General features: G+C 46.0%; 1 protein-coding gene across 9 annotated transcripts in view; it reads left to right on the forward strand.

The window, feature by feature from the left end:
* Positions 1 to 10,112, forward strand: part of LOC147011705 (uncharacterized) — a 55,107-nt gene extending 44,995 nt beyond the window's left edge. For all 9 annotated transcript variants that reach the window (XM_085858218.1, XM_085858217.1, XM_085858211.1 and 6 more), the window contains 2 exons: positions 8,510 to 8,663; positions 9,088 to 10,112. In XM_085858218.1, coding sequence (XP_085714344.1) covers positions 8,510 to 8,663; positions 9,088 to 9,221 — 288 coding nt within the window. In that variant the 3' untranslated portion in view covers positions 9,222 to 10,112. The remainder of the gene's footprint in view (positions 1 to 8,509; positions 8,664 to 9,087) is intronic.
* The last annotated feature ends 2,217 nt before the right edge of the window (positions 10,113 to 12,329 follow it).

The following is a 12,329-nucleotide window of genomic DNA, read 5'->3' on the forward strand; positions in this document are numbered from 1 at the left end:
ACACACCTCCTGACCTTTATGGTGAGCATCGCTGCGGATTATGTCTCGCATGGTGAAACCGCATAATCCGCAAAGAACAACCATCCATCTGCCACCTCGATGATTGTTCCCGCTAATGCAAACATTCAACCTGAAGAGACATGATGTGATTGGTGGTTAAATCGAAACATGCAGACTGTGAGGAGCACTCCCCTGATCCCCATTGGACTGACTGCAGTCCTACACTATTGAGCATCGGTTGAATGGTTTACATTAGCGGGAACAATCATCTGGGTGGCAGACGGATGGTTGTTCTTTGCGGATTATGTGGTTTTACCCTGCGAGATATAATCCATGGCGGTGCTCACCATAAGAGTCAGGAGGTGTGTCTGATGTATAAACGACAAATGTGGTCATCATGGTTTGATTTTTTTTTTTTTTTTGGTATGCTATCCTGATGAGGGTAAATATGCTTGAAATCTGGATCAGTGGCTCTGTTTAGATGATGATGATGACGATGATGATGATGACCACCAGATAATCTTTATCTGTTGGACAGTCACTGAATCAAGGTCTCTTTGTTGGAGATGAAACTTTGGGAAGGACTGTGTCCAACGGGGATTGGCAGAGTGTTTGTTCCACTGCATGTTTCCACATGCATATATATATATATATATATATATATATATATATATATATATATATATATATATATATATATTATAATACCAAGCTTTCACACTAAAAACTTGGCTTGCCATCACACGATCCCTATGAAATTGCCGTGGCACTTAGCGGACATGCCGACAATGTTTGGGAAGTCTTGGCGTTCCATAGTACCACTTGCATTTTGCACAATGCGTATTTTTGTCATTCCCCGTGTACGGTCTGTCGTCTGCTACAAGCTATGTTGTACTGCTATCCCGTGCATGTGCACGGGTATCGCTAGTGTATGTATATATATATATATATATATATATATATATATATATATATATATATATATATATATATATATATATATATATATATATATATATATATATATATATATATATATATATATATATATATATATATATATATATATATATATATATATATTGGTGTGAGGGAACCACCAGGTAGGGGTTGTTCCTGGTTCTTCTCTGGACTCACTGGGAATAATAGGCCATTGCACACAAATAAGTTTGTGTTGCAGCAGGTTGCTAATTGACTGTGAATGTCAATAACTTGACGATGTGACCCAGGGTCCTCTGACCACCGTTTACCAACGAATATGTGATCGCCACATTGGGGAATCGTGCCCTTGATGCGTACTTGTGTTATATAAGTTACTTACCGTGTCAGGTTCAGCCGAGCGGAGCTGCCAAGTACACATTGGCTAAGTAGCTAATTTTGGGGCATGACGTCCTGGCTAAACTAAGGTGTGGACCATGCTAGACCAATGGAGGAAAAGACAAAAATGAGCTGGGTGCATTTCTAACAGGCACGTTTATTTAACAAAGTGAGGAATGTTATGTGGCACAGTCAGGGATTTATTGCAAATGTACAGCAGGGAAAGCAAGGAATTTATGGGGTGCGGCAAAAGTTATACAATATTTACAAAAGAAGAAGACACAGAACAGAGTTATCCCATATATTCTTAGACAGTCTTAACTTATGCTACGATAGGTGTCATCTCACACACACACGCACACACACACACACACACACACACACACACACACACACACACACACACACACACACACACACACACACACACACACACACACACACACACGTGAGGAAAGTTAGAGATGGCCCAGAATGAAAAGAAGCAGCTGAGGATTGGCGACCTTTCAATACGTGAACTTGTGCATTCCAAAACACAAAGGATGGGAAGGATGGAGAAATACTGAGGGTGTCTAAGGTGTGGGAGTGAGAGGTGCGAGTGCAATGCAACATGGGGTGTAGCATGGCATAAAAGGAAGAATGTGAGGTGCAGGCCAGTATGGTTCACTCTTGAGTTTGCTCCTGGGTTCGCTCTGAAAAGAACGGTCTTGGTCGCTTTGAAAATAAAGGTTCTTGGTCGTGCTTGCCCGTGTCGATTGCTTTTGTGTGTCCACAGTAGATGAGAGATAGATGGTAGAGAAAGATGTGTAAGACAAAAGACCCGATCGTAATAGTGTGAGAATCTGTACATGTAAGTGTTGCTGCGGAATGCAGCCTAACTGAGCTTTGATAAAATGAGAAGAGCACCTAGCTCGTAGCAGTAACTCATGATCCCATGCTTGATCATGCTGAATCGCATCCCCCCCCTTCTCACCACTGATGCTTGCCCTCCTTCCACTGCCCAGGCAAGGTCCGAAGTCTGCTACAGTCTCTTGTCTGGCGAGCTTTGGCGTCTGGCGAGTTTTCTGATCTCTCCCCTGGCGAGATCTGATGATTCTGTCTCCCCTGGTGTTTGGCAATATCTCTTGAGTTCTGCTACTTTTATGATCCCCAGACAAAGGGAGGAGCTTCACCAGGCCCCAAATGAGAAAATGGCTCAGTCATCCGTTGACATGCCCACACATCAGAGCTCCGACATTAACATGGGGCCATGGTTTGTGGAGGCGCTCTCTGGTCGTAAACATGTGCTGGCCTCCATTCAACCATGCTAATTTAGGGGAAATCTCTGTGCTACCCGTACATCCTCAAACGGATTTACATAACAGAAACATATATATATATATATATATATATATATATATATATATATATATATATATATATATATATATATATATATATAGTTATGATTATGGGGTAGATGAACTGATTTAATAGTACAGATAGGATTGTACAGTGCAGCATGAACCGTGGACGGGTATAAGCACCTCGATGTAAATAAGTCAGGGAATCTGTCGGCTTAAGTGTTACGTGTCACCACATGAGGGGTGGTGCGGTGTTCGTTAGCTTTGGGAGTAAAAATAAGTTCTCTTGCATGTGATTACCCTCTGTGATTTTCCCTATGTTTATATATTCTCAGCCAGGCCGTAAGTTGGGGACAGAGTCCCTGAAACAACAAAAGAAACAGCAGCAACAACAACAACAGGAGAAGCCCCGCCTTCCCGGGTTTGGAGGCAAGGAGGCCACGCCCCGGGGGCGGAGGGTTGGGAGGATGATAAAGGGAGGAGGATCGAAGGTGCGGTGTGCTTGGCGAGGGGGCTTCGGAGACAGAAGATCGAGCAGAGCGGATTGAGGAGGTGCCGGCCAGATTTGCGCGTGTCGAGTGTGGAAAGCTGCTACAAGTGAAGCGCCATTCTGTCTGCATGTGCACGTGGATGGTGGAGGCGCCTTCCTCCTGGGCTCGATAGATGGTGCCATTTTGCTTGCAAGCACACGTGCCGGACGCAGCTCCTCACTACGGGATTGACGAGATCCAGCCCTTGGCCAGGCTGAGTACCAGTGTATTAAAGGTCAGGTCAGGTATGGGAGCATGTCCCAGAACAGCGCGTCGCTGCGTCCACTTTCCGCCGGTACTCCAGGGGCCTCCGTCTGGCCATCCCCCAGGCAGATGCCAGGCCCATCCCCATCTCCTTGAGATGATGGTCAACCTGCTGCAACCATGAGGCACGTGGTCGACCCACTGGCCTCCTCCACTCACGAGACTCCCTCGCTGAGAGAATCTGGTGAGCAGGATCAGCATCAGGAAAACGAGCCACATGTCCATACAGCCGCAACTGACGCTCATGGACTATGCAGGTAACAAATCTCATCCGAGTCTCTCTCAGCAACCGCTCGTTGGACACAAAATCCGACCAGCGATAGCCAAGGATTCTCCAAAGACACCTGATACCAAAGGAATTAAGTCTCCGTCTCAGATCCTTGGACAGAGTCCAAGTCTCGCACCCATAGAGCAAGACTGGAAGTACCAAGGACCTGAAGACTCAGACTTTCGTCCTCCCGCACAGGTACCGGCAGCGCAACACCCCATGATCCAGTGAATCCATGACTCCCCAGGCACGACCCAGACGTTTATTGACGTCTGACTCGCAGCCAGCAGAGACATGAATATCACTGCCAAGGTAAGTGAATCTCTCCACGACCTCAACATCCTCACCACAAACAGACACAGACAGGACAGCAGCATCCAAGATGTCACCGAAAGCCTGGATCTTAGTTTTGACCCAAGAAACCCGTAATCCCAGCGGCTCCGACTCCTCATTCAGCACCTCGAGGGCCCCCAAAAGGATGTCTAAAGTCTCCGCAAAGATGACTGCATCATCTGCAAAATCAAGGTCTGAGATCTTGACATTCCCAAACGATGCACCGCAACTTGATCTCTCCGACATCCTCCCTAAAATCCAGTCCATACAAGTGCTGAAAAGTGTGGGGGCAAGTACACATCCCTGACGAACTCCAGTAACAACTGGAAATAAGTCAGAGGTGGTACCACCACACTTCACAGCACTCTCAGTACCAGAGTAGAGTTCAGACATCAGATCGATCAGTTTTGGTGGCACCCCACGAAGACCAAGAATCCTCCAGAGGACATCCCGATTCACTGAATCGAACGCTTTACAGAGATCAACATAGGCTGCAAGCAGCCCCTGCTGAAACTCTCGTCTGCGTTCGGTGAGGACACGAAGTGCAAGGATACGGTCAATCGTTGACCTCTTTGGTGTAAAGCCTGACTGCTCTGGACGCTGGTACTCAAGCAGATGGTGGCGAACCCTATCAAGTATTATCCGAGCAAAGACCTTGCCCGGCACTGAGAGCAGCGTCACCCCTCGGTAGTTGTTGCAGTCTTGGCGATCACCCTTCCCTTTTCAGAGAGGGACAACAAGGCCCCTCTTCCAGTCAGTTAGGATGATGCCTGTGTTCCAGGCAGAGCACAAAACTGCATGCAACGACACGAGTGCAGCATTTCCACCAGCCTTGAGAAGTTCAGCATGGATGCCACAGATCCCTGGAGCTTTGCCCCATTTCAACTGGTTCACTGCAGCCCGTGTTTCCACAAGCAAAGGTGGACCACAGCTGATTCGAGGGTCAGCAACATGGATTGTAACACCCTTGACGTCCAACTCGACAGCTGGGGGATCAGCCTGGTACAACCGCTCAAAGTAACCGGCCCAGCGGGCCTTCACTTCAGACTCCTCTGTCAAGAGCCTACCACTCTCTGCTCGAACTGCAGTGCTCCGAGGGATGGGCTTGGATGAACGTAATGCGCGAATTCCCCTGTAAGCGGGATGAGAATCACCTGTCCACAGGTGATGCTCTACCCCCTCACAGATTCCTCGCACATAGGCCTCCTTGTCCACCCTCAGTGCACGTACAGTTTTACGCCTCAGCTCCCTAAACAGTTCAGCTCTGCCATTCAGCCTGGCCCTGCGACTCTGATCAATGGTATCCAGTGTCCCTTGAGAGACAAAATTCTTCTTTGCCCTGCGGTGAGCTCCAAGACATCCACCGGCAACATCAAGGACGGTGGTCTTGAAGGCGCTCCACAACTCTTCAGGACCCCCCAAAGCACCCAGACCCCCCAAGTGTCCACTCAGCCTGTTCGCAAACTCCTCAGCTACTCTCTCATACCTGAGCTTGGCAACATCCAGCCTAGGCTGCGATGGTACAATTCTCCAGGATTTAAGGTGCAGCTTTAGAGTTGCTACAACAAGCCTGTGGTCAGTATTGAGGAACTGAGCACTCCGGTAGACCCTGCAGTTCTGGATCATCCTTCAACGACCGTCAATGAGGACATGGTCAATCTCCTTTGCCACACCGCCAGCGTTGGAATACCAAGTCCAGCGATGAGCTTGTGGGCGCTGAAACCATGAACCAGCCACCCTAAGTCCATGACTTCTTGCAAAGTCAAGGAACTTAGTGCTATTCTGGTTCATAGTTCCTGACCCATGGGGACCAACACACACCTCATAACCGTCCCTATCAGTTCCAGTCGATGCATTGAAATCCCCCAAGACTAGAAGTGTATCTCGTCTGGGGCACTGATCAACCACAGACTCGAGTGTGGCGTAGAATGCATCCTTCACGGTGAGATCACTCGCCTCAGTCGGAGCATAAACGGAGACCAGGGAAATGACACCGAGGGAGTGACGAATCCTTAATCTCATAATACGCTCGTTGACCGGTGTTACCTCAATTATCATTGGGGTCAGCTTATTGGACACAGCCACAGCAACTCCTTGGGTATGGTAACCATCAGAGTGACCAGACCAATAGTAGGTGTAACCACCCACCATTATCTCGCCGCAATCCGGTCTCCGAACCTCAGAGAGAGCTGCAATCCCGATGTCCAAACGCTTGAGCTCAGATGATAACAGAGACAGGTGATCATCCTCTCTTAGGGATAGGACATTCCAGGCACCCACCCGAAGGGGCCGCCTCAGGTTAACCCAAGGAGACCGCCGTCTGGTGGACGACACCTCAGCACCACTCCGACACACTCTCCCACCATCTGACCCAGGGATGTTACCCCATGGTTTCCCTCCTATCATCAAAGATTGGGGGTCCCGAAGGCTTTGCCCCAATCCCGTCATCCGGTGAGCTGGCTGCGAAGGGAAGCTGCACAGGAGGTACTCCCACGGAGTGGGTTTTCAGATTTTTTTGCGTTTTTGCGTTTTGCGGAATGAAGGGTTTTACAATGGCCGGAGTGCAAATCCTGCCACCAACCTCCTGATAAGAAGTAACCCAACTGCAGGAGGACGTCTGCAGACACAGTGGGGCACTAGATATGGATGGCCGTTGGCTCACAAGGAGCTCCTTCGCCCTTTGACAGGTTTTGTTTTTAATCCTGCTGGGTGTCCATATCCAAACACCCCCCTCACCAGAAAACCTAGTGGGGGAGACGGTTTCGTCGCCAACAACCCGACCATGGAACAGGTGAGTACAGGTTTACATCGTACCTGTAGCAGGTCACAGATCGAACCTGACCTGACATCAGATTTTTAGATTGCTTGAAAGGCCTCCTTTTTTGGGATCCAAAAGGTCCTGAGTTCAATCCCCATTGGCCGCTTGAATTAATACACACCAGGAGGTTGACTCAGCCTGTCATCCTTCCGAGGTCGGCGAAGTGAGTACCAGTGTACTGGGCCCGGTGTATACCCCGGTTAGAATAGGTGTACCATATCCCTGTGTCATAAGAGGCGACCAGGGTTGCATCAGGAAGGGCATCCGGCGTAAAAACTAAGCCAAATCACTATTTGTGTGTTAACTGCTCTTAGCATTGCACATGGTACTCGTTTGTGAACCTCAATAGTGCACATTTTTCTGTCTATGCTGTCAATGATGACTTGCCAATAAACGATGAAACCGGTCTGGCAGCTGATGGGGCATGTAACATTAAGATTCTCATGTGTGTACCATTATAGTTTGAATGTCTATAGCTGGAGATGAACTCTGGTATGGTTTGAAACGGCCAAGGGCTTACCTTGTGCAGCTTTTCTTGGTCGCTTTATGCAGCTTTCTTTGGCGAGAAGAGCATGGAGTTCATTTAATTACATTTTTTGACACCTGATTATCAGAGAAAAATCAGACGTTTGTCTGAGCACAGGCTTTCTAATCGCAGATCTGTGCACTATACACCAGTGATGTCAAATTTTAACTGACCTCTCTATTCTTCTTTTTACCTCTGCCACCGAAAGTGAAGGAGGTTATGTCTTCACCCCCTCTCTGTTTGTTTGTGTCTATTTGTCTGTTTGTGCGCAGGATAATTCAAAAAGTTGTTGACAGACCCAGATGAAATTTGGTGGGCTGGTTGGGAATGCGACAAGGATGAAGTGATTCGATTTTGGTGAAGATCCGGAACTGGATCCGACTTTTGACAATTTTTTTAAGTGATTCTTCACCATTGAGAGATTGGGCCAAAAACGATACATAGTACGATTTCTCAAAAAGTTGTGGACGGATTCGGATGAAACTTTGTGCACAGATTGGGTGTGTGACCACTACGAAATGACTCGATTTTGGAGATCTGCTTCCGGATCTGGATACGACAGTTATTTAATTTTAATGTGATTCTTCACCATTTAAGAGATTGGGCCAAATACAATATATAGCATATTTCAAAAATGTGTTGGGCCCGATATGTTCTCATGGATCAGGCGTTACATGATGGAGGTATGCGCTCTACCGAGTGCCCTTCGAGTTTTGCATGGTTTACTTCATATTTTGTCATTGTTGACACTCACAGGTAGACATGCAATATGATTGTGAAAAAGAACATGCTGTCGATTTTGTCTAAACCCATCAGCAAAGTGATGGGAGGCATTCTTCTTCTTCTTCTTCTTCTTCAGCAAAGTGATGGGAGGCATTCTTATCATTGTTAATTAAATAGAGACATTTCATATCGTTGGCTGAGAATGGTTCCTGCCTGCTGGAGGGAATGTCCCAATTCACCCCAGTTTCCCTTGCTTGTTTTGTGCACTGAACAAGTGAAGCATTCTTCAATGTTCATGATGTCCATCCATGTTAAACGTGGTCTCTACTCCTTACATGTGTGTGGGTATATACATTCTTACAACTGGATATACGTTACTGTTTGCAGTTCTGTGAGGTCCTGGATTCCATGGATATGAGGCCATGGGCTTGCTCCGTTATCGAAATGCTGCTTGAGTTTGTAGGGAACATCCGTCTCTGTGCAGGGTTGCGCAAACTCCTCTCCGTCCAGCCTGGTGGTGTGTGGATACAGGACATGGCAGGTGTGTGTGTGGTCGTGTTCATCATTTGTGTGATGTTTATGTGGAGAACGTGGAGGTGTAAGGTTTGGGTGAAAGCTATAAATTATAGGAGAAGGGCACATCTGTGCACATTGATCACGACAAAGGCTAAATGACCCTTTTGTTAAATTCATGCAAAGCTCTAACCATTTCAGCAATATAAATGGGGCATTGTAATATGCTGGAATTATTCGGCTGATTTATATGGCTTATCAGTTTCCTCCAATGTATGAAACAGAAGTGGTTGCTAATACTAGGGTTTTCCTGGTTCAAGACTGGAAGGAAACACTCAGTATTCAGCCATGTCAGAACAGTGTATATGAACCCCCACCTTCCTTTTTACCTGATTTGCATCAACGTGACTGTGTTTGGTTCTCGTTTTCATCCAACACCATCTTTTCTGCAGACAACCCGAGGCTGCTGGCTCATCTGTGCCGACTGAAAATCCGGGAACGTTTGGGCCAACAGCGGATGCATCTCTTGCGCCAATTGGCTGTCCCGCAACGTATCCGTGATTATTTAGACCACTCCGGTGTCTAATGCCACGTTTCTGCTGCTGCATCGTGTTGAGAGCTGAATGCTCACAGATTAACTTGTGGTGTCAATTTTTTATGTCGAGCATGTCTCGAATGCATGGTGTTGGTGTCGGAGATCCAAGTGACTATCCCAGTGCAAATGACTCCAGAGATTATTTATTCATTTTTGAGGACCAGGCCGAAATGATTTGAGCTGGCTCGACAGAACTGTGAAACAATCTTCATAATTTTATTTCACCAAAAGTCCTGGGATTTATTGCATCAAATTCCTTTGAAAGCATATCGAGTTAATAGATGACATGTTATTACTGTATGATATGTATATGTGGGAAAAAAGTTGCATGCCCAGACCAGGAATCAAACCCAGGTCCTCTGAAAAACTGTACCAGTGCTCTGCCATCTCAGCTATCTGGGTGACCTACAGGCTACATATGCAATTCTCCCACATGTAGATGCCACTCTTTTTCCCCTGCTGCTTCCGGGGCACTCGCTGCCAACCATAGGAGCAGCAAGGGCCTGTCTACAATAATTGGCCCCCACAGGGGAGACCCTCTCGTGGATGGACTCTTGTTGCTCCGATGGTTAGCAGCGAGTAGCCTGGAGGCAGCAGGGGAAAGAGAGTGGCATCTACTGCATATGTGGGAGAATTGCATATCGAGCCTGTATATCACCCAGCTAGTTCAGATGGCTGATCAATGGTCCAGTTTTCCAGTAGGACCTGTGTTCAGTTCCTGATCTGGGCATGTAATTGTTCCTACATCTAGATGTAATGTTTATTTATAATTTAATTACTGCATTCGTGATTCACCTCGAAGTGCAAGTGGTGGTTGCTTTTGAAACTCTTCTTTTTGTTTTCCGCTTAATATATTTGAACACGTTGTAAAATACCCCTTTCTTCCTGAACACTTTCGGTTCGATATATCGGTTGGCCTTTGCACTTTTTTTCTTTGCAGGAGAGAGGCTCATGGAAGAGCAAGATAGAACTGATGGTGAAACAAACAGAGAAAATAGAGGAGAGGGAGGAGGGGTGGAAACACTGATAACAGCAAGTAAGATGGTTGGGTTAAGAAGGGTTAATGGAGGTCAGAAAGATAATCAGTCAGGATGTGAGGTGGCAAGAGATGGGAATACACTGCTTGCTTGAAAGAATAAACTGACAACCAAAAACCAAGATGGAGGACATTTTGTACAATGGCGGATATAGGAAACTACCACAAAACGTCTGCATGTACATCACATGCTCATCATCTTCAAACCTGGACCTGATAAACCCCTGATAACCATATGAACCTAGAGGTACAACCAACCATGTGTTGCCCAATATATGAGTCTTATTACATCGAAACAAATAACACTGGTCAACAACAAATTTGTTGTCTGCATTTTTTAAGCTGATTTAGGACGAATCTGATGCGCTGAATCCAAAACTCACATTAGTTTTGTTCAATCAGGTCAAGTTTTTGAGATATGGCCACATGTCGTTTTTTACATTTTTGTTCACATGTACGCATGTGTGGAGCATTTTAGAAGAAGTTGGTGGGGGTAAAATGTCATGTCAAATAATTGTTTTGATTGGAAATAATTATTTTAATGACAAGAAGTATTCAGGTACGATAGTTCTGGGTGATTATGTCGAAAAGGGATCAGTTTGAAGTCATAAAACCTCAAAATCTTCCAAAAATTGGTGAGGCAAAGCATAAAGTTCGTGGATCAAAACTAAAGTTAATGGGGCAGATTTTGTAATAATGTGATACAAAAAAGTTGTATTTCTTGAAATAACGAACTCTGAAGAATGTACAATACCTACATGCGCCAATTTATGACATGCGCTTCTGCTCAAGCTTGGATTGCCACAGTACGAACCCAAAGATTGGAGACTGTTCATTGACAGCAGCAAGCGATCACTGAAATGTGTTCTGCTACACAACAGCAACCAGTTTGCCTCTGTACCCATCGCTCACTCGCTACACTGAAGGAGAAGTATGAAGCGGTGAAGTACGTGCTGGAGAAAATTGGTTATGATCAGCATAAGTGGTTTATTTGTGTTGACCTGAAGATGGTGAACTTTTGTTGGGACAACAGTCTGGCTTCACCAAGTACCCATGTTTTCTGTGCATGTGGGATAGTAGGGACCGTGCTCAGCATTACACGAAGAAGGACTGGCCTGTGCGGGAGGAATTGGTGCCATGCAAAGAAAGGAACGTCATCAACGACCCTCTGGTGGACAGAGACAGAATACTCTTCCCACCGCTGCACATCAAGCTCGGCTTAATCAAGCAGTTCACCAAGGCTCTGGACAAAGATGGTGACTGCTTCACTTACTTGTGCCAGGCTTTTCCAGGATTGACCATGGAGAAGTTGAAAGCTGGCATCTTTGATGGTTCTCAGATCCGTCAGCTCATCAGAGATCCAGAGTTCAAAAATTCAATGAACGAAGTGGAACTGGAAGCGTGGAAGACATTTGTTTTGGTAGTGAAGAACTTTCTTGGCAACAATAAGGCCAGAAACTACACAGAACTTGTCAACAACATGCTGACTGCTTTCAGAAACCTGGGCTGCAACATGAGCATCAAGATGCACTACCTATTTTCACATATGAACCGGTTTCCTGAGAACCTGGGTTCAATGAGTGACGAGCAGGGGGAGAGATTCCATCAGGACATGAAGGAGATGGAGACCAGGTATCAGGGTCGCTGGGACGCAGTCATGATGGCTGACTACTGTTGGAATCTGAAGAGACCTCCCTGCCGCTGAACATTCCAGGAGTTTGAAGAAACGGAAGTTCAAGCCCTGAAGTTTGAACAGTGGTGACGCAACATGCAATTTACTTGTACTTACCTTTATCAATGCCCACCATTCAGATGACAGTAATCGATGTTTCTATCATGTAATCAATAAATGTTGTTGGCAAAACATTTTTTTTTCTTAAAAACATGTTTAGGATGATATGTGTTGACAAAAATCAGCTGATAATGCCACAAAAATGTAATTGATTTTGTCACAAGATCTGATTTTTTCAAATCAACTTAGCACAAAAACCTGACCTGATGGAGAGAAACGGATGCCATTTCCTGATTCAGCAGTGCCAGAATACCCTAATTCACTTGTAGAA

This window comes from Eptatretus burgeri, chromosome 15 (assembly GCF_056783735.1).
Source record: "Eptatretus burgeri isolate ZD-2024b chromosome 15, Ebu_testis_v1, whole genome shotgun sequence".
Classification (NCBI taxonomy): domain Eukaryota; kingdom Metazoa; phylum Chordata; class Myxini; order Myxiniformes; family Myxinidae; genus Eptatretus; species Eptatretus burgeri.